At 26.0% G+C, this 21,843-nt stretch overlaps 1 protein-coding gene across 1 annotated transcript in view; it reads left to right on the top strand.

Moving 5' to 3' along the window:
* LOC100198922 (zinc finger SWIM domain-containing protein 8) overlaps window positions 1–21,843 on the top strand; it is a 41,064-nt gene that overhangs the window by 17,644 nt on the left and 1,577 nt on the right. The window contains exons 3-16 of the mRNA XM_065810530.1: window positions 313–596; window positions 944–1,025; window positions 1,115–1,289; window positions 1,465–1,679; window positions 1,858–2,046; window positions 7,430–7,558; window positions 10,043–10,064; window positions 12,317–12,674; window positions 12,841–13,132; window positions 13,303–13,533; window positions 14,862–14,931; window positions 17,702–17,976; window positions 18,264–19,451; window positions 20,399–20,839. Of these exons, the coding sequence (XP_065666602.1) occupies window positions 313–596; window positions 944–1,025; window positions 1,115–1,289; window positions 1,465–1,679; window positions 1,858–2,046; window positions 7,430–7,558; window positions 10,043–10,064; window positions 12,317–12,674; window positions 12,841–13,132; window positions 13,303–13,533; window positions 14,862–14,931; window positions 17,702–17,976; window positions 18,264–19,451; window positions 20,399–20,839 (3,951 nt within the window). The remainder of the gene's footprint in view (window positions 1–312; window positions 597–943; window positions 1,026–1,114; window positions 1,290–1,464; window positions 1,680–1,857; window positions 2,047–7,429; window positions 7,559–10,042; window positions 10,065–12,316; window positions 12,675–12,840; window positions 13,133–13,302; window positions 13,534–14,861; window positions 14,932–17,701; window positions 17,977–18,263; window positions 19,452–20,398; window positions 20,840–21,843) is intronic.

Genomic DNA, 21,843 nt, shown 5'->3' with positions numbered 1-21,843 from the left:
GGGCTTCAGTACATATATTGACTGACAAATAGCCTGACTCGCAGCGGAGTGCTGCTACATTGACTGAGGGTTTGGCACAGGGCAGCAATCTTTTCATTTATTATTTTTCATTTTTTCTTTTTCTGAAATATTTAATTAAAATAACAAATATATGGTAATAATTTGTTACATAAATATGCTATAGTATATATATATATATATATATATATATATATATATATATATATATATATATATATATATATATATATATATATATATATATATATATTTAAAGTTCTTGTATTCTAAAACAGTTATAATTTTTTAAAGGTTTTCACTTGAGTGGAGTTGTAACACAGTCTGTTTCTCACACTCCTGCAAAGCAAGTATATAAGGTTGCAATTACATTTGATCGTGGTCGAATTACCTCTTGTCAATGTACATGTTGTGAAACAGCTACATGGTGTGAACACATAACAGCGGTTTGTTTATACAGAGTTATTAATAAAAATAGTATTGTATTACGAGCACCTGTATCAGAATCATTGACAAAATTAGATCGTGATCAGTTACAGAAATTTGCACAATATCTTATTAGTGGTTTACCACCTCAGGTATTTCCCTTATAATACTAAAAATGTTTGTATAACATTGATTTTTTTATATATATATATATATATTATCTGTTTATTAAAATCAAGTTCATTCTTTAACTTTCCCTTCTCTCACTTCTTCACCCCTTCTCTCACTCACATTAAAATCAAGTTCGAGAATCTCTTACCACTTTTACATTTCACCCACTCACCCATATTAAAGTAAAAGAGTTTGTAATTAATCTTTTCTTTTTTACATCAAAATGAAATAATGACATAAATTATAACAATCATCAGGATAATAAGTTTGTTAATAAAACTACAGACAAAGTGATGAAAAGTTTTTATTGTTTCTTTTTTGTTTTTAGATTCTCCCAACTGCACAAAAACTGTTAGACCAATTGTTATCTTCTAAGGAATCTGAAATTAACATTTTGGCTGGTGCCCCAGGTGAGTTGTTTAAAACTTTTTTTTTAATTCAAATTTAGTATTCTCATTTTAATTGCATTTACATATGTATTGCTAATTTTTAATAATAGATCCAACTGCTGGTGCCTCACTATCAGAAGAAGCAAACTGGGTTCTAGATAAAGTTGCATTATGTGAAAATATAAAAAAGATTCTTGCTCGGTTTTGTGGACCTACACCATTGTTTTATTTAAATTGTGATGCAAGCAATACATTGACTGCTCCTCCACCTATTTCTATGCAATGGTACTTTAAGTTGATTTATTTAAAAATTATTTTTTCTATATTTTAAAATGTTTTTCAACCTAGTTTCTTTTTCATAATTTGAATAATAGAATGTTTAAGAAAAGAGTTTATTTATATTAAATAGCTTGTTTGTATAAAGGGTTTGTTATTATAATTTTTTTTTTTTCATTTTCAGGTCTAATTACATACGATCATTTCAAGGTCATGAGCCTGAAGCTTTATGGAATCTTCTATTCATTGTTCGACACATGAGTGCTCAAAGGGATAAAAACTCTGAATATTTGCTTGAATATATTACAAAAGAATGCCTGCTTTGTTATCAAATGATGTATTATTGGGTGACAAGTAGCAGTAGCTTTCAAGTGTGCACAGATAAGCAAAATCATAATGGTGCTTAAGTGTTAGTTTAAAAAAATAAAAGCCTTATAACTTTAAACTATTTTATCTATTTTAATTTTTATGTAGTTATATTTTTTCAATTTTTTAGTCAAGTTAACACTATGTAACTTCTTTAATTTTTAGTTTTTCTTGTTCATTTAAAAAAATTTTATTCGTTCAAATTTATCAGGTAATTTGTATGGCCAGTTGCATTCTAAGCGCGACCTAGCACGCCATAGTTCAGCACATTTGATGGACGAGATTGTAAAATTATGGGAGTTGATTGTTATGTCTCCTCATCTTTCAGCTCAGGAAAAAGCAAACATAATGCTTAAATTGCAGACATGGAATGATCAAGTCAAAGATGCAGCTAGAAAAGGTAAATGTAGGAAATATGTCTGAAAATTTAAAAATTATTTTTTAAACGAAAGTTGAAAACACATATTAATGATACTAAATTGAAAAGTTATTTATTACCTGGTCTCAATTACTCAATTGGGTGTCCCAAAAAAAAACAAAAAAACTTGCGAGCTTTTCCCATTCTCTAAGTTCCAAATAGGTTTAAAAAAAACTAAAAAACTATTTATGTTCATTTTAAAGTCTTTGAGGAGGAACTCTCTTAAAAGTATATATTTCCAGTTTAAAAAAATTTTTGAGTTTGTTTGTTGAGCTTTTTTGTGACATCTTTTATTTGTTTCTTTCTGTTGTCTCTGGCAACGAGCATGAGATTCATTTCATGTTATCCATCTTTCAGCATCCAACAAAGTCCATACTTTAAAACCTTTTAAATAGATCAAACATTTTACTGGCATCTCCTTGATTCACTTTTTTAACTCTCAAACAGAATCCTCAGCTACCTTTAACAGGATCCAATTTCGGGAACCTACCAGTTCAGTAAGCTCCAAAGACCTTGTACATGCAATAACATTTTAGCTGTATGCTATTGAAAAGTAGAAAGTAGAAATTTTTTTGACATATATATTTAAAAAGTAGACTTTAGAAGAAAAGGATAATTGAATACCTTTAGTTATAAGAAGCATACCAAATTTTTAAACATTCACAAAAATTTAGAGTGTTCATCTATTTATCTTTTAAGGTTTGTTTTTCTAGACTCACCTGATGATTAAACAAAATATTAAATAAAAGCCCCACTCTAAATTACACATGCTTTGCGTAATATGAGCACAATTATGTTAAAACCAGAATTCTCTTTCTCATTTGATGCATAAAAATCATTAAATAAAGTTGTTGTGTTATTTTGGTGTAAAATAAAAATATGTATTTGTCAGAACAGAAGAAAGTTTTTTTGTCTTTCTTACAAAACATCAAAGAAAAAACACGGATTTTTGAAACTTTAAGCATGCTTGTGAGCTTCTTAAAACTTTTTGCATAAGCATACCCGAACCTGTTTCAAAAATAAGTATACTTATAAAAACATGCATATGGCTATAAAATATGACTATAAACATTATTATTTAACTTAGGCATAGTCAATAAGTTTAATAAAAAAGGCGTAAAAAAAATTTCTTTAAAAACTTATCTTTATTGACGTTTTTTTTAACAAAATTCAATTTTGTTAAATTTTACAGATATCACTTTTTGACAACTGATTTTTTTTTTTACTGATTTTTAACGTCAAGTGACTTCAAAGAATGGGGAAAACTTGAGAAGTATCCTGGGGGAAAAGAAAAGGATTCTGGGACACCTTATCACTCAATATTATGGTCTCAATTTATTTAATACTTGCAACTAAATTTGTCTTTTGATTCAGAAGTGTATTTTAATTGCTTATGCCTAATGAGTGTGGAAAACTATGTTGGGAAAAAACTTTGATATTATGACCACAACACAAATAAAATTCTTTATTATTGATACAGAATAAAAAAAATTTAAGAAACTAACAAACAATAAACAAAACTTTGAAAGTAGTAAAAAAAAACAAACAATAATTACATATTGAGTAGTCAAGGACACTAACAAGTTAGTCAGAAATTTCTTAGATTTTGTAAGTACACTGTAAATCACTTTCCTTGATAACAGCATTCAAAGTCCATTATACCTTGATGAATATGCTTGCCTTGCTCCTCTGAGAAATATCCTATGTTCTCCTTGAATTTGTTAAAGTAGTTGCAGTGGGTATGGACTTTAAGTTACATTCTGTATCTCATATTGATGTAATTCTGTATGAGTATCTGAACCAACTACATGTAGTTTTCTGCTTTTTAATTATCCTGGATGCCATAAACAACTAAATATATAAGCCATAAACAACACTGTTCAACAACATTCTATAGAGAAAGATTATATTTACTGTTTTTTCAGTCTCCATCAACTCAATCCTCCATTATTAGTTGTTTCTCAGCTTAAAGAGCCTGCTAGTTAAAAAGGTTTTGGATTTCTTTCATTAGAAGATGGGGCACTTAACAATTCTTTGATGCCAATTATAATTCTAAAATCTAAAGCTTCTGGATATTTTCTGGTTAGGAGACTTATTTTTAGGAGTATCTTAATGCTTTTAAATAACTACATTTATATTAAACTTTACATTAAAGATTTAATTAAATTTGTAAATATAGTCCTTTGTTTTACTTCTCTTTTTAAGATTTATTTATAATTCGGTTTAAACCAACATTATAAAAAATGGTTTAAACCATGTTTTAAACCATTTTTGAAGTCTTCAATGATCTCAATCTGTAGCTATCATACTTCAAGACACTAAGCAACACCTTGACACTGATGTCTAGTCCTCTTTGAATGCACAGAGTGAGTCATAGGAGTAGATAAGTTATTTTTTTGGTTGTGAAGCAACACAGCTCTGTTGCTCCAAATGAGCTGTTTATAAATAGGCAATTCATTTAGATTACATGTGATATCAATAGGTTTAAATACACCTGCAGATGTAAAGCCTATCTTTCTGATTGAACAAGTGTGCTGCAGTTGAATTTTTTTTCATCCTTTTGACAACAAAAAATTTAATAAGGTAAAATAAAAAACAAAACTATATTTCATTTTTTTACAAATTCTTAACATAAAACAATCTTTCAAAGCTTAAATACCTTAATAACATTAAGAACACTTAATAGTACTTAGTTATAGTGCTAATTTTTAAGTAATTTAAAAAAATAAGTTTTATGCTGACTAATACTTGCATTAAAAAAAGTTCGTTAAAAAAAATATATATCAAAAATATAGACAATTATTATGAGTTGAATCAACTTCATTTTATGAATATAACTTCATTAACTTTATTTATTAAAGATATCTCATTAAAGATATTTAAGTAGTTACTAAAAGATATTTTAAGTCTATGAAGTTAAATGAATAATTGTTAATTCTTTTTATCTGTTCAATAAAATATTTTGTTAACAAAACTTTATTGAATCTCATACAACATGATGTTTGTTATACTAAAAAATTTTTTTAACATATTGTTGTTTTAAAGTCATATCTTATTGTACATGCTTTTATAATTAAAAAATAAAACATAAGCAACAGATGCATACTAAATATTTCTACTAAGAGTAATTGGTTCATTGAGGCGTAATAGATATATTGCAATGTAATAAGTACATTAAGGTGTAATTGATTTCTAGTGATTCTTTTATTAATATTCTTTATACTCTGATTTAATTGCAAAAAATTTTGTATGAATGCAATTAAAATACCATCATGTTTCCAGTGTTTAATTGGCCAAGATGCATCTTTTCATACTATTTATTGGTGTTCAATCCATCCTTTAAGAATTCTCTTTTTTCTCTGATGTAAATACTATCATATGAGTAAGTTTGAAGACAATAGCAATTGGACTTGCATAAGTTGTTTTTCAAAGCAGTGTGATAAAAAAAGATTTAGTTGTTACAATTTTTACCTTTTTTTCTTAGTTTTATTTCTAGTTTTGTGAGTCATAGGAGTTTTACTGTTTTATTATAATTGGTTACTTTTTGATTTTGATTTATGTTGAAAGGTTGTTTCTTTTTTGATTATAATTATTTCAAGTTTTAATTTTTTATTGCCATTTTTAAAAAACATGTTGATTAAAAATCTTACCATAATATGTCATAGCATGTAATGTATTTATTAAAATAATACATTGACTAGCTGGCCAGACTTTTAAAATTAAGTCATTCCACATCAACCTTTTCAATACTTTTTCCTTATATATATATATATATATATATATATATATATATATATATATATATATATATATATATATATATATATATATATATATATATATATATATATATATATATATATATGTATATGTATATATTTTATCCATTTATATAACCATAAAATTGAAATAATTACACAGTGATTTATAATTTCACAAAGTTAGTTCGGTGTCACTCATATAGTTAAAAACTAGTCATTGGAGTGACACCTAAAATAAAATAAACAAATAAAGCAAAAATAAGTAATATAGCAACCAAAATAAAATTAAACAAAATTAAAAAATTTAAAAAATATTTTAAAAAGCAAGATAAATAACACAAAAAAGGGCTAAAGTAAATAAACTGACATGATAAATAACGAATGAATGAGATAATACAACGTTTGATGATCGAAAGGATGATAAAAAATAATGTAGAAAATAAAAAAAAGAATATTTTTAAATATTATGATGAGAAAAAAAATAACTTGAATAATAGTAACAAACATAAAAAGCAACAGTAATAAAAATAATTTGCAACAAGACCACAAAAAAAAATTGCACGTCAACATAAACAATACACAATTGTAAATGTCAATATAATTGATGCACAAAATCAAACAGCAGTAAAAACACAACATAAAAATACACGACAATATAAAAAATACAAACAAAAAAACACAGCATTATAAACAAAAATACACAACAGTATAAACATTCCATGCAACATAAATTAATAAAACTTAAAAAATGTTATTTTTGTATCTTTTAAAAGTTTGAAGTTTTTTATTTTCGAATTTATCTCAAAAATTTTTATTCTTTTAACTTTGTGTTTTGTTCTTCTGTTTATTTAATGTTTTTCTTCAATTTTTAATCTTTAATATTTTAATTGTTTTCACTTTATTTCTTTTATTTTATTTTTCAAATCTTCTATTCAATTTTTTATTTTTATTTTGCTCTTTTATCTATTTTTCATCTTTTCGTCGTTAAAAAAATTCCTTCCTCCATTTGCGATGTCATTGCAAAGTGACATATAGCATAAAGACGTCTAATATGGAACTAATATTATACACGATTGTTCCAAGTAAAAGTGTAAAACTTGATATATGTTTTAGTATGTTTTAACATTCTATAATTTAAAGTTTACATAAGTTAGATTACGCTTTCAGTCACACTTTCATATAACAAAATTTGCTGAGATTTTTTTTTGCCATCACCTCGATTGCAATGGCTGCCAAGAGTTCTGTGTCAAATACGCTTGAATGAACAATAACACTACTACTACTAATAGTACTATTAAGTTTGGCAATATGAAGAGATTTATTATATGTATAAAATAATATGAAGAGATTTATTATATGTATAAAATGATTTCTAGAATTTAATTTAAAGGTTTTGAGTAGGGTTGTAGTTTATAATTAATGATTTTTTTTTTAATTTATTAAAAGTTTTTTTTATTTGTTTAATAACACAAATTCTTTCTCTTTATCAAACAAAAAAAAGTTTCTTTTACAAATTATTTTAAGCTGATTTTTGTTTCTTTGTGAGATTATTGGATGATTTAGCTTTTAGGTATGTAATAATGATTTTACTACCTTTTTTTTAGGGCAAGGACAAACTAATTCTAATAGTTTTAATGTAAAAATGTATAAAGACTTCAGTGGATTTAAAACAGCTCAAATTGCAGGCACAAAAGATTGGCAACAGTTTTATTTAATAATTGGTTTATCTCAAGGTGATCATTGCTTTTCTTTATTTTACTATAAAAAATTTGTTTGAGTTGCAGTTTTTAGTTATAGTTCTTAGATTTTTTTCCTATGTTTTGTGTAGACAAGTTTAAAAATAACAACACAAGAAACAGTTAAAAATACTTTCATTAATAATAAGAATACCACAAAAATTAAGAGGTTGCCTGGCTACAAAAATATTAAAGATTTTACAAGTATATTAGAGAGGATATAAGAACATAACCAAAGTTACAAGAATATTATCTGTTTTTATTTTTTACATCATTTATCTACCAAGGCACAGGGATCATTAATGTTAAAGAAGCTACTCATTTTTTAAAACTTTTGCTACAACCCTCTCTTCATCTAAATCAGTCTCTCCATCTGAAGCAGAATTGTTTTACTTCTTCACTGTTACTAAATGTAAAAACAAGAAAAAACAACAGTTATAACCAACAAAAGAAATCTAAATAAAAAATTTTTTTAACAATTAAACTCTTAACTAAACTACAAGCAACTAATTAAGTTAGGAGTTAACATTTCATTCATCAAGACTATATTCTTAACACAAAGACAAAGTTAACAAAAATGGGAGTTAACATAAAGACAGAGTTAACATAAATGAGAGTTTATATGAAGCAAAAAAAAGAGTTAAAGTGTAAGAAAATCTTAAGATTTTCTTGCACTTTAACTTTTTAGGTTTTTAAAAACTTTAAGTTGTAAAAGTCAGGTAAGAATAAAGTTTGAGAGGAAAATGTAGATAAATAAAAGTTTTTCAAACATGAAGGAACAGTTAGAGTAAAAGAATGCGACATTGCTAAACAAGAGTTCATTCATTATTGATTTTTGGTTGACAGAAAAAGCAATGAATGATAGTATTTGTAGAAAAGAAAAAGAAAATGAGATGCAAACTTATGGCAATGGAACAAAGGCTCAAGCTAGTAGAGCACATCCATTTACAATAACAATGTGTTTTTAGACCTAAAAAGGAGAAAGTAATTCATTAAAAGAACCAACCTAAGTTTAACAACTGTGTTCCAAAGGACGAATAAAAGATTTATAGAAGTAGGGAATGGAATCATGAATAAAGAAATTGCTAAGCCATTAAAGAGGGGCATCTTTAATTATACTCCAATATTTATCAACTTTATGAACTTAAGAGTTCTGAACTCTAACCACTGGGTCACTTTAGCTGGAGCTAACTTTGCAATGGATTGGATATATGGTTATTATGAGAGTCAGTGATAAAAGGTAATCCAGAAAGGTGTAAAGTAGAAGACTCAGTAAAAGCCATTAATCAATATAGGAACATCAACGTTGTGAACATCACTTTATGATAGTTATTAGCAGTAAACAACTTTTTTTGAGGTTCACTCTCAGCTGCTGAGATTAAAGTTCACTAGCTGCTTCTGCTGTCACTTATGAGAGAGATCACATTCAATATCTTTAATATGGCAAAAACACTTTTAATAAATCCTTGCTTTAATGCATCAATTTAATGCATAATAGAACTTTTCTGTTATTATGGTTTTTGGTTAAAGTTAGAGGTTAAGAGCAGTAGAGCAAGATGTCAGAAAGTTGTTGGACTCAAGATAAGGTATTAGAAGTTTTTTATTTAAAGACTCAAAGACTTTGCTAATAAAGGTAAAAAACTGATTGTCAAATAGCCATTAGGTCAGAGCGATCTTTCAAGTTTTTGAATGTTTAACAAATGTTCTTTGGATGTTTAACTTTAGTTTAATAAGATCCAGATCCATGTATGACAGATGGAATGTTAGATTTGTTCTTCTTAATGACAATATTAAAAGTTTTTCATAAGCCTAAACTTTTTGAGACAAAACATATGATTTAGTAATACAAGAATAATGGACCTTGGTATAAGACAATACCTTTTTTACACTGATTTTTTGCAATGATAAAAAGGCATTTGTTCTCAAGAGTGTTATTTTGGTTAAAAAATAAAAGAAATTATTAGGATTATAAAATATTAGCTGCTCAAGAAGGAGTAAACCATGGGCTAGAGTAAGACTTGGCTTGAAACTAACAAGAAGGTATAAAACCTCTCAAGCCTGCCTGAATCCAGAAGATTATTTAAGAAGGCAATGAAGACAAAAATTGAAGAGACAAAAAAATCAGCCCAAGGACCATTACAACAAAAAAAAATCAAAAAAGGAATCCCAAATGTTCTAGTGAGAGTAAAGCACGATTTTAAGCATCTCAAGATTTACAAGAAGAAGCTAAGCATAAATTGGGAGTGAATGTAATTGATTAGGGTTGTCGAGAAAACGAGTTGCAAAGTTGATTATGTGAGTAAGAGTAAGTAAAATAAAACTTTTAAGTTTTAGTGCCAGCACTTGGTGGTGCACAGGTGCACAGGTGGTGGTAACAGGTAAGTGGTGCTCATTTATTTATAGTGAAAAAAATTGTTTTAATTTGAGTAACATCATTTTACATTAGATATTGCAATATATATATATAATTTTTTTTCTCAGATAGTGCCAAAGAATTGTCAAGGTATTTATTATTTGGCTTATGTTATTTTAAGTTATTATTTAAATTATTTTTTGATAAGCTGCTCTGGCTTTAATTTTTTGTTTTTGACAGGTTACAATGGCTTTGACTATAAAATAATGCTAAAGAAAGCAAAATTGTGTTATGAAATTTTTAAATTTTAAGTTTTAGATGTTGATTTAAGATTTTAAACTCCTATATTATTTTACATTTATTTTACTTACAGTTAACTCAATTTAAAATGATTTTGATGAGTTTACTCTTTAGAACAAGATTAATCAACTTGACTTGACTATTTTAGACTTATGAAACAACAACAATTATTATTAAACATTTTTATTGTTTTTTTATATTTATTTTGAAACACAAGTTCAGATCTGACAAAAATATTTATTGTTTAGGGGTTGATTTTAACAGGGACTGGGGCCAGGTTTGATAAAATAGACTTTGTAGTCTGGTGTAGATTTATAGCCAATTAAATGTGTCAAATTATAGTTTTGGTATTATTAAAAAGAGGTGTCATCGTCGTCATCATCATTGTCAACATTGTTATTAAAATGATAATTTTTGAGGGAATAGGGTAAACTGAATTCAACTATTTAGCATATTGCTAACAATTGCACTTAGCTTTAACAATTCAATTGAAATAGATTTCAAAAGATTACGAATAGCAAATTATAAGATTATGGAAACTTAAAATATGTTAAAGAATAATTTTTATGTATTTCAAAAAATAACTTCTTTTTTTTTTGAACTTCAGGCGTCTAAAATGCATAAATCCATTTATGCATTTTAGAGGTCTGTTTCAAAAAAAAAATTTAATATTTACAATACCATTGTATTTATAGTACATAATCCAATAAAAAATGAATAGTTCTTCTTCCTGTTTAGAGCAATGTGTAACAATTAATGATAAAATAAACTCTTCTGCAATAAAAACTACAAAACTGTTCTTGATGTTGAATATACTCTTCTGCGCATTTAAATCTGCTCCATGTAAGTTTAAATTTAGAATGAAGTCTCCATACTGTTCAGTAAACTGCCTTAGGTAGATAGGATAGAGTCTATCTTAGGTAGATAGGATAGAATTTTCTACACATTTACATCTCAGTTTTCTCAACTTAGGCGTATAGTTCTTGTTTTTGTTAAGCTCTTGTGATTGAGTATAAGTTAGCATATACTATATTAAAAAACTTATTCCTATCTACCCAAAATTTCTATCAACCAAGTTTTCTACAGACAGCTTGCTAAGCAGTGTAGAGACATCATTCTTAATCTACATGAAATAAATTTAAATGTGTAGAAAAGTATACTCAATATCAAGAGTGACTTTGCTAGTTTTAATAAAAGAAGAGTTTAATTTAGCATTAATTTTTGCATACTGTTAGAGCAGGAAGAAGAATTATTTGATTTATATTGGATTAGGAACCATAAATACATTAATATTGTAAATGTTTTTAAATATATTTGTTTTAGAATATTTTTTTAAAATTGTTTGAAATTTAAATTAAGTTTTTTTGAATAAAAATAGTTTCATTTGATTGACACAACATATAACCTGGCCGTCTCTTTGGCTCACAGTGTGCTATATAGTGCTGTCATCAAATATTTTTGTTTAACATTTTTTAATTTTGAATTTCGCGCTCCAGTAGTTACTCATTGGGATTTTCAGTTATCTCTGTAACTTTTTAGTTATCCCTTTAACTTTATTATCTCAATTATTCTTATAAATCTTATATCATTTTTATCTCAATTATCCTTATAAATTTTTTGTTGTTGATATCTTTAACTTTATTGTTTTGTTTGTTTCTATATATTTTTATCGTGATTTTTGCTATAGTTTGTGTCTTCATCAACTTTGTTACTTTTGTCTTCATCAACCTTGTTACTTTTGTCTTCATCAACCTTAAAACTTTTGTCTTCATCAATCTTATAACTTTTATACTTTGGTTATCCCTTTTATATCTAATTATATTTCTTGCTATTAGTATATACTATTACTATGTACTATTTATACTCCTGTTATGTTAGTATGTAAAATTTATATACTATTCTTAATATATTACTGTCTTTATTATTATGGTATTATAATATATAACAAACTGTGTGGTTGTTCTCAGCTATGTGAGTTTCATGAAACCAAATTAGGGTTTTAGCAAAATAGAGGGTTAGGCTTGGTTTGACTTTGGTTAGGCAAAAGTTTGACTTTTCTGTCATAATACATTATTTAATACAATTATACTAATACTTAAAAGGTCTGGTGTGAAATCATTTGACAACTGTATAACGGATACTATCTTTGGACAACTAGTATCTTTGCTACCACCAGATACTGATGAGTTTTATTTCCTCTGCAAACTTTCTGAAGCATTGCTGTTTCATGGTCATAAATTGGTTGGTATTTCACTAGCACACACATGTGCTCAAAAAATTATTGCTTCTTATCCTGAGAAATGTGAAACTAATGAAATCAATTGTATTTCAATGACAGAGAAAACTAATATTTTATGCTCAATGATGCAAGAAGCGATAGGAAATGAGAAACTTATATTTGATTTGGCTATTATTGGATTAACTGTTCCACATCTTCCTACTGTATCAACAAAAGATGAAGTATTTTTTTGTTATTCTTTTTTTTTTTACTTGTATTTTAAGTTTTATTTATTTTAATCATATTAGTAAAAAATTTATTTATTTATTTAATAAATATTTATACTAATAAAGAAATTTCTCTGTCACTAGATTCGACTGACTTGCTTAAAAATTTCTCTCTCACTAGATTCGACTGACTTGCTTAGAAATGGATCTATATAAACGTCTGAAGAGCATGTCTATAAATGAATATCAGTATGCTTCACTCAGATATCAATGCCAAAAAATTATTAATAATCCCATGCTACGTGGTGACTTTATTCTTCCATTGCTCATTTCTACCTTTATATTCGAAATATTGTGTGATATAAATGTTACATCCACTGTATTATATGGACAGCCAGTAATCTTAGCACCTGGTTTAAAACGACAGAACACAGATAGTATTTTAGGATATCAATGTGCTTTGATCACTTTAGGTTTCTTTAATATTAGATTTGTAGTTGTAAGGTTTTATTATTATCATTTATTTTTGCTATTATTCTGAGATTATATCTCAGAATTAATAGTAAATAAATATATTTATATTTAATTTATATTTTAAGTTAGAGATAAATGCATCCATTTGTTGACATTTTTTCATTTTTAGGTCTTTACAGCAGTGCTGTAGACATCCGCCATCCCATGTTATGTGAAAGCATTCGTCATCAAAGACTAGATCTTGCTCTCAGTCTATTGACATACTGCAGAATGAATGAATCTCAAGTGAATGAAGTTCTCTGCACAATTCTTGATAAAGAGAGATATGTTTTTTTAAAACAGGTTAAACCACAAAAAGTGGCAAGCACAGCCATGACAGCTGCCAGACCAAATACAGAAAGTAAAAAATATTTTTATTATTATGTTCAAGAATTTAAATATTTACAATATTAAATATAAAAAACTATAAAATTATTATGACTTTGTTTTTTAATCGTTTAATTATAAAATAGTTATTTATATAATTATAAAATAGTTATTTATATAAGTATGAAAAAAAAAGCATAATAATGTATAAAATTAAGAGAAATAAAAGTTAATAAATCATACATATGATGTTTTTAATGTAATACAATTTTTGTTTAATTTTATACAGTTTTTGTTTAAAGCTTTAATAAATTAATTGTTTATTTAGATGTTTTTTTTTTTTTAAGTTTTAATAAATGACTAAAAGTCATTTTCATTTTGATCTTCCAGTGTTTTATAAAACATAGCATTATATTAATATAAAATATTTGATAGTTATAAAATAAATATGTAGTATACAGTATTCAGTAATACAGCACTAATAAGTTTTTTTCACTTATTTATGAAACATTTAAGATGCTTCATTTAATTATTTTCAATTTGATGCGAATTAAGTCATAAGAATACAATGATAATAAAATTTGTTATAATAAAAATAATAAATCACAGACAACAACATTAGATGGTTAGACTCATAGTTAGGGTTTGTATTTTTTAAAACATTAATTCACTTCTAAAAAAGGAGACCTCTCTTGTTGTTGGGAGTTGCTAGAAAATAAAAAAGGTTGTTAAAGAACAGACTAGAGTTTGGTATGGCTTGAAAATTTTATTAGCCACAGCATATTCTGAGCTGTCACACAGAGAGACAGTATTCAAGTCTGGATGCCTGTCCTAAGCAAAAAAAAGTGGTTTTTATCAAAATTAGAGTATATGGTTCTATGTAGATAAAAAATAATCTGGGACCAAGTTTATGGTACCAAATGAGATGGGAAATGAAGAAAAATGTTGCCTATTAAAAACAGCTTTAAAACTATTCTTAGAAATGAAAGGGTTTGCCAACTTCAAAAAGTTTTCTAGATACACTATATATAAAAAGAAGTAGTGAAGAAGACTGGTATGAATTTATTTAATATGTCTTGGCAGACCTTTGATGTGTCAAGAGTATGGTTCTTCTTTTACTGCATACATACAATAAAAGTTTTAATTCAAAAATCTTTTAACTTTTTAAAATTTTTCTTTTTATGTAAATTTTAAATTTAATAATTTTAATCATTGATTTATTATTAAAAACTTTCATAAATTTCAATTTAGTAATTTAATATAGTTGTGAAAAAATGAATTATTGAGTTATTTTTCTTTTTTTCCTTAATTTTTGAATATAATTTTTTTTTTTTAATTAAGTTTATTATTTTGTTTTAATAGAAGAAACTTCATTGAACAAACATGGATTTACTTTTGCTGATGTTCATACAGCAATTCCACCAGCACAAAGGTAATTACTATTCTTATTTTTAAAAACATCTAAATAAAAATAATCTTCACCTACGGTTTCACTTACAGGGACAAAAAAAATTTATAAGTTTATGAGGCAAAAAATTAATGAGAACATTTATGTATCTACACATGACGCAGGGACAAAACACAGGAATATGTGTATATATATATGTATGTGTATATATATATATATATATATATATATATATATATATATATATATATATATATATATATATATATATAAATATATATATATATATATATATATATATATATATGTATATATATATATATATATATATATATATATATATATATATATATATATGTATATATATATATATATATATATATATATATATATATATATATATGTATATATATATATATATATATATATGTATATATATATATATATATATATATATATATATATATATATATATATATGTGCATATATATGTATATATACATATATATTAGGGCAGACCACAGTACCACATAAATTTTTTGAAGAATCGGTTTTATTAATGGCTGCATAAAATATTGTTCCTTTTACGATAAAAATCATTTTATTTTATGAAAGTGTTTATGTAGCTTATCTCTAAGCTCTGCCAAATTTCATTTTTAGTCTTAATTTATTGAATAAAACTAAAACACAAAACTGCCATTGCATCTGTTCCTTTTTTTAATTTCTTTGGTTTAATACTTACTAATAATTGCGTATTTCTATCACTCTTCATGTAAACAAACAAATGCATGACATGCATGTCACAATAAGCGTTTTTTTTATAATTATATGATAATTTATGTTTTACATAAATACCACCAGCTTAGATTTAAAAAAATATTTTACAACAAGAGAACTACTTAAAAGATTATACTAAGATAATAATAAGAATAATGCATCCAATAGGTGGAGATACATTTAAGTTTGATTGCAGATTGGGGGAATGGTTATTAAATTTTGGTGGGGTGAACTATTCCACCATATATCACCATATATATACCATATCACTATCGGTGGTAATTTTCTGTCTATACTTTTTAAGATTTAATTCTTACGCAATCATTATTTTTAAACATTACCATTAAATTTACATCCAGTTTTCACTGAATCTAAAAATATGTAGCAATGATAAGATGGTATTTTGAAAATACTGAAAACCAACCCGTTACATTTTTTTCCTTTTCGAGCTTTGCTTATAAGGTAAAAGGTAAAACACAAAGTTTTTATGGATTAAATTAAATAAACTTGTAATAAAAACTTATTGTTTCAGTAATTATTTAATTTTTGGATTTGTTTTACATTCTAATACTTATACATAATTTTTTTTAAAATGATTTTACCTCCCCAAGGCCGAGGAGGTCACTACAGTCAAGGAGACTTCTTTTTTTTTCTTTTTTTTAATTTTAACCCTCTCTCAACTCTTTAACTCTTTAAACACGAATCTTGACAAACAAGATTGCAGCCTGGAGAAATAAGTTGAGTGCGGTACAACCAGGGACATAATGGATTGGAACTCAGAACTTCTCGCTTACAAGGCGAGCCCTCTATCACCATATCACTATCACATTGGTAGTGGTTTATATTAGTCATATACATTAGTAATATAAATTCAAATTATTTTAACAATGGCATCTCTTATACAACAGTGAATAAAAAATGATTTTTTAAATGAATGAATAGAAAAACAGTTTAAAAAAGAACATTTACTTGCTCAAACAATCAATGAATAATATTTTCATATTCATTTTCCAAATTAGAAATATTATGTTAAAACCTGACTGGTTAAGGATAAGACATAGTCTAGTTTGCAGCTCTCAAAAGTTGAAACTTGATGAATGGGCAGGATAGAGTTGAAACTAGTTGAATAGGCAGGATAAATAATTTGTAAAAATTCATTTTCATTTGACAAAACAGACAACAACTGATGTTACACAATATACAACTATTAAAATTAAATTGCTTCGCTAGAGAAACTTTCCTCTTGCAATTTATATGAGATCCCTTGATATCGAAAAATCTTTCTTAAAAAAATGCAAGTAAAGTTGTGTTTACTTTAAAAAAGTACAATTTAAAGTATTACACATTTTTTTGTTATTTACAAAGTAAATAGTTTAAAGTGGTCAAAAATCTTAATAAGTAGCAATTATTCACTTGTTTAGCACAATAAAAACTATATCTGCTTTTTAACCCTCTTTTACAGGATAAAATAGCATTAGTAACAAGACAGTTATTTTACTGAAAAAAAATGTTTTTCATAAATATTTACTATTGATATAAATACCTTATCTTTTTTGACCTTTCTACAAAATCCTAACTTTGACTTATTTTAGGTTAAAAACAAAAATAATCAAATCAAATTTGGTAGCAATCAAAAAAAAATTTTCTATTTTTTTTTTAATAATTTGTATTCTTATGTGTAAAGGATCATGTTTTTTTGCAGACATGTGCAATTTTCAAAAAATTTGGTCTACCCTAATATATATGCATATATACACACACATAGATCATCCACATCACTTGGAATTAGAAAAAATCGGTTTAGCAATTTATTTTTATTATTATTTGCGAACCTTATATATATATATATATATATATATATATATATATATATATATATATATATATATATATATATATATATATATATATATATATATATATATATATATATATGTATATATGTATATATATATATATATATATATATATATATATATATATATATATATATATATATCATCATATTGGTTTATAGTCATGGAAATCATTCAAGTGATAGTGATAGTGGAAATTGTGAAACAGAAAGGACTCATTCAAAAGCAGCACCTGTTTTGCTTTCTCAAAGTCGTAAACAACAGCGTAGGCAAGCTCGATCAGTTTCAAAAAATTCCCGCAATGAGAAAAAGTTGCGTAATGATCGTACAACTCTTAAGTCCAAAGTTAATTTGAAAAAAGTAATCCCTTCAGCAAAAACCTGTTTTGAACAGGTTGAGTCTGATTCAGGACAGGAAATGTATTACTGTTTTGAAGGTTAATTTTTGTTTATATAAATTAATATTTGTTCAGTATAAATATATTATTATTTTATTTAAGTATTTATTTATATAATTTATAGTTTTTATAGTTTTGTTTGTTGATTCTCTAGATAATAAACTGATTTAATAGTTTTAAAAATATTTTAAGTTTTATTTATAAATTCATATTTATATAAATAATTTGTATTTGTATAAAATTTTTTAATTTGATAAATGTTTTTAGCAGCAACTTTTTGTCAACAGCTATTGGAGGTAGTTCCTTGTATTTTTTCCTTTTTTTAGGGGATGGATTTTCAAGAACAACAGATAATTGGGATAGTGAAACAACAGGAGGTGAAACCATTTTGGAAAGTAATATACCTATTAAGCTAAATAATAATATAAATAAAAAACTTGTCACCAATCAAAATTACCAGTTTGGCGAATATGATAAAATTGATAAACTTTTTGGAGAGAAAAAATCTGTTTTGTTTGAAAAGAGACCTGATCAATCAGAAATCTACCACAACCTTCACGAACCTAATATTACATTGCCTCTATTATTATCAACTGAAAACAGTAAGCTTGTTTTTGATAAACCAAATGATCTTGAGACTGGACTTGATGATGATTTTAATATTCAAGAAGACATGTTCAAAACCAATAGGGATGGGGGATATGATATTATGCTATTGGATCAAGTTAATAAAAATCCAGATAAGAATGCTCTTGCCTCTACAGAAATATTGGTAGGACAAAGCACTGAACTTATTAGTTCTTTAACCTTGTCAGATGAAAAAAGTTTATTTCAAAGTTTATCTGATCAACCAAAGCTTTATACGTCCTCTACTTCTTCTACCTCACAATATAACTCTTGTGATTTATTTTTAGAAGAATCAAATATCTCTGTTAAAAAGAAAACTCCTCAAGATGAAAAACCAAAAACAGAAGCCGAGGAGCAAAGTAATTTTAATATTCTTACAAGTTTTAATGAAAATCAACCAGCAGCGTTGACAGATATATTTAACAGTGAGTTTTCGGGTAACCCAAGCTCTTCCGATAGTCAATTTGATGATTCATTAATTGCTTATTCAAAGTCACCATCATTTGATTCTGGAACTGAGCAGAAGACAAATGACAATAAACTAACTACTTCTAATAGTTTAAACACAAAAACAGGGGACTCGAGCATTGTGTGTTGTTCTAATGATGCCCTAACATCATCCAAACTAAAAGATAATAATGTAAATGATAACATCAATGTTTCCAAAAAACAAAAGAAAAGCAAAAAAAAAAAGCAAAAGAATGGAAATCGGGTAAGTCGAATTGATATTCAGAGTATTGAAGCAGAGGGTTACTCATTATTTGAACTTGCAAAATTAGTTTTGAAACAAGCTCGTAATGCTACAACATCATACATTCCAGATGTTGACGAGGTTAGTTCTGGATGCTCTGTTAATCGTGTTTTGCAGTTGGCTGCATTTCAAATAGGTAAGTATTCATGTTTTTTATGAAAAAACTTCATTTAACTACATTTTTTTCAAGGTTTTTTTTACTCGTGTAAAAATTACAATTAATTTTATACAAAGTTAATTATAAAGTGTATAAATATAATATACAAAATATATAATAGTTAAAGATTATTTCTAAATAATCACCAAATATTGTTTCGAGAATTAAAATATTATGTTGTTTACTTTTTTAATTATTGTGTAATTTGTTTTCACAAATACCTATACATTTAAATAAGATTATTTAAATCTGCACAAAATACTTGAAAAATTGTGTGAAAACAAGTTGAGGTATGTATGTTTAAATACATACTTACAGAAACTGTGTAAAAACAAGCTGAGGTATGTTTAAATACATACTTGCAATACAACTTTTATATCAATACAAACAGCAGCAGAGATTTGCTTCAACATTTTTGTTGAAGCAAATCTCTGCAAATCTTGAAACAGAGTTTTTTAAAAACGTCTAAAGGAATTTGATTATTTTTCATTCAACACTAAAAGCTTTAAAGACATTAATTAACTTTTTCTTAAGGAAAAAAGATTCATCAATATGCAGATTTATTGATAACCATAAGTATTAAAATTTTTATTCTTATTATTCTTGCTAGTTTTAAAAACCTAAAGAACAAATTATGTAGATTTTATCAAACCATAAACTCTAGGTCATCAATCTCTGGGACTTTCAACTTTTATCTCAGGCTTAACACCTATTTTCTCATAAAATTTACTTACAAAAAATTGTAAATAATGTTAATGCATAACTAAAATTAAATTAAAATTAAAACTAAAACTAAACTAAAATTCTTTTAAAAAATTTAATGGTATACTCTATTTGGAGTACTCTAATCTAGAATGTTTTTAGTTTAAAAAAAATATGAGTAGCATACTCTACTCTACAGTGTTTTTAAAATTACTTTTTTTCAGGTTTGTTTGCTTTGCAAATTCATAATTGCAGTTCACCAAATTGGTTTTCTCGAACATACTCAAGTTATGTTTCTTGGATAGAAAATTTAGCTGTTGAGATAGGAGCCTCTGCATTGCGTATTCTTAATGAAAAATGGGAAGATATTTTGACACCTTCAGAGTGTGTTCAAATTGCTAGCAGAGCATCACGTTCAGGTGATACACTTTTAAAACGCACTGCTGCAGAGTTAGCATTAACATGTTTGCCACGGTCACAAAGTTTAAACCAAAGAGACATAAATCTGACTATTACAATGTGTCGAGAACAAAGTGAAGAAATGCTAGAAAGAGCATGTTCCTCTGTTGAAAGTGCTGGAAGACATGGTGGAATACAACCAGAATTACTTTTTCGCATAGCTAGAGAATGGCATTATCTGCATGAGGAAAAGCGTAAACGAGAAGGTACTTGTTTTGATTTCAAAATTTATAAAATAAAAAATCTAGTTTATGCTTAAGGTTTTTTTTTAAATGTTTTTAAAGTTATAACAATTTGTACAAATGACTATAATTATTTTACAAATAACAATTTGTAAAATAATTGAGGTGTTCTGTTGCTTGTCAAAGTAAAACATATCAATGGATAAAAAAACATGAATGGTTTTCAAGAATTTAATGTATAGGTTGTTTTTTTTTGAATCATGTTTTTGTGATGGTGGACAAAAAAAATGTCATGTATCAGTATTATTTTTAGTGAACATATTTTTCTACAAAACTTTATTAATTTGTAATGAAATTGTTTAAAAAAACTATAGCTATTTATTCTAAATATAAACCCTCAATAAAAAATTTAGATATATAGAATATTAAATTTATATCTACATATAAACACTCAATAAAAAGTGTAAACCCTCACTAAAGAATATAAACCCTCAGTAAAGAATATAAACCCTCAATAAAGAACATAAACCTCCAATAAAGTATATAAACCCTCAATAAAGAATGTAAACCTTCAATAAAGGAAATAAACTCTCACTAAAGAATATAAACCCTCAGTAAAGAATATAAACCCTTGCTAAAGAATATAAACCCTCAGTAAAGAATATAAACCCTCACTAAAGAATATAAACCCTCAATAAAGAATATAAACTTTCAATAAAGAATATAAACCCTCAGTAAAGAATATAAACCCTCAATGAAGAATATAAACCCTCAATAAAGAATATAAACTTTCACTAAAGAATATAAACCCTCAATAAAGAATATAAACCCTCAATAAAGAATATAAACTTTCACTAAAGAATATAAACCCTCAATAAAGAATATAAACTTTCAATAAAGAATATAAACCCTCAGTAAAGAATATAAACCCTCAATGAAGAATATAAACCCTCAATAAAGAATATAAACCCTCAATAAAGAATATAAACTTTAAATAAAGAATATAAACCCTCAGTAAAGAATATAAA

Source organism: Hydra vulgaris, chromosome 11 (assembly GCF_038396675.1).
Source record: "Hydra vulgaris chromosome 11, alternate assembly HydraT2T_AEP".
In the NCBI taxonomy this organism is placed as follows: domain Eukaryota; kingdom Metazoa; phylum Cnidaria; class Hydrozoa; order Anthoathecata; family Hydridae; genus Hydra; species Hydra vulgaris.
This window is presented reverse-complemented; position numbering and strand designations above follow the sequence as displayed.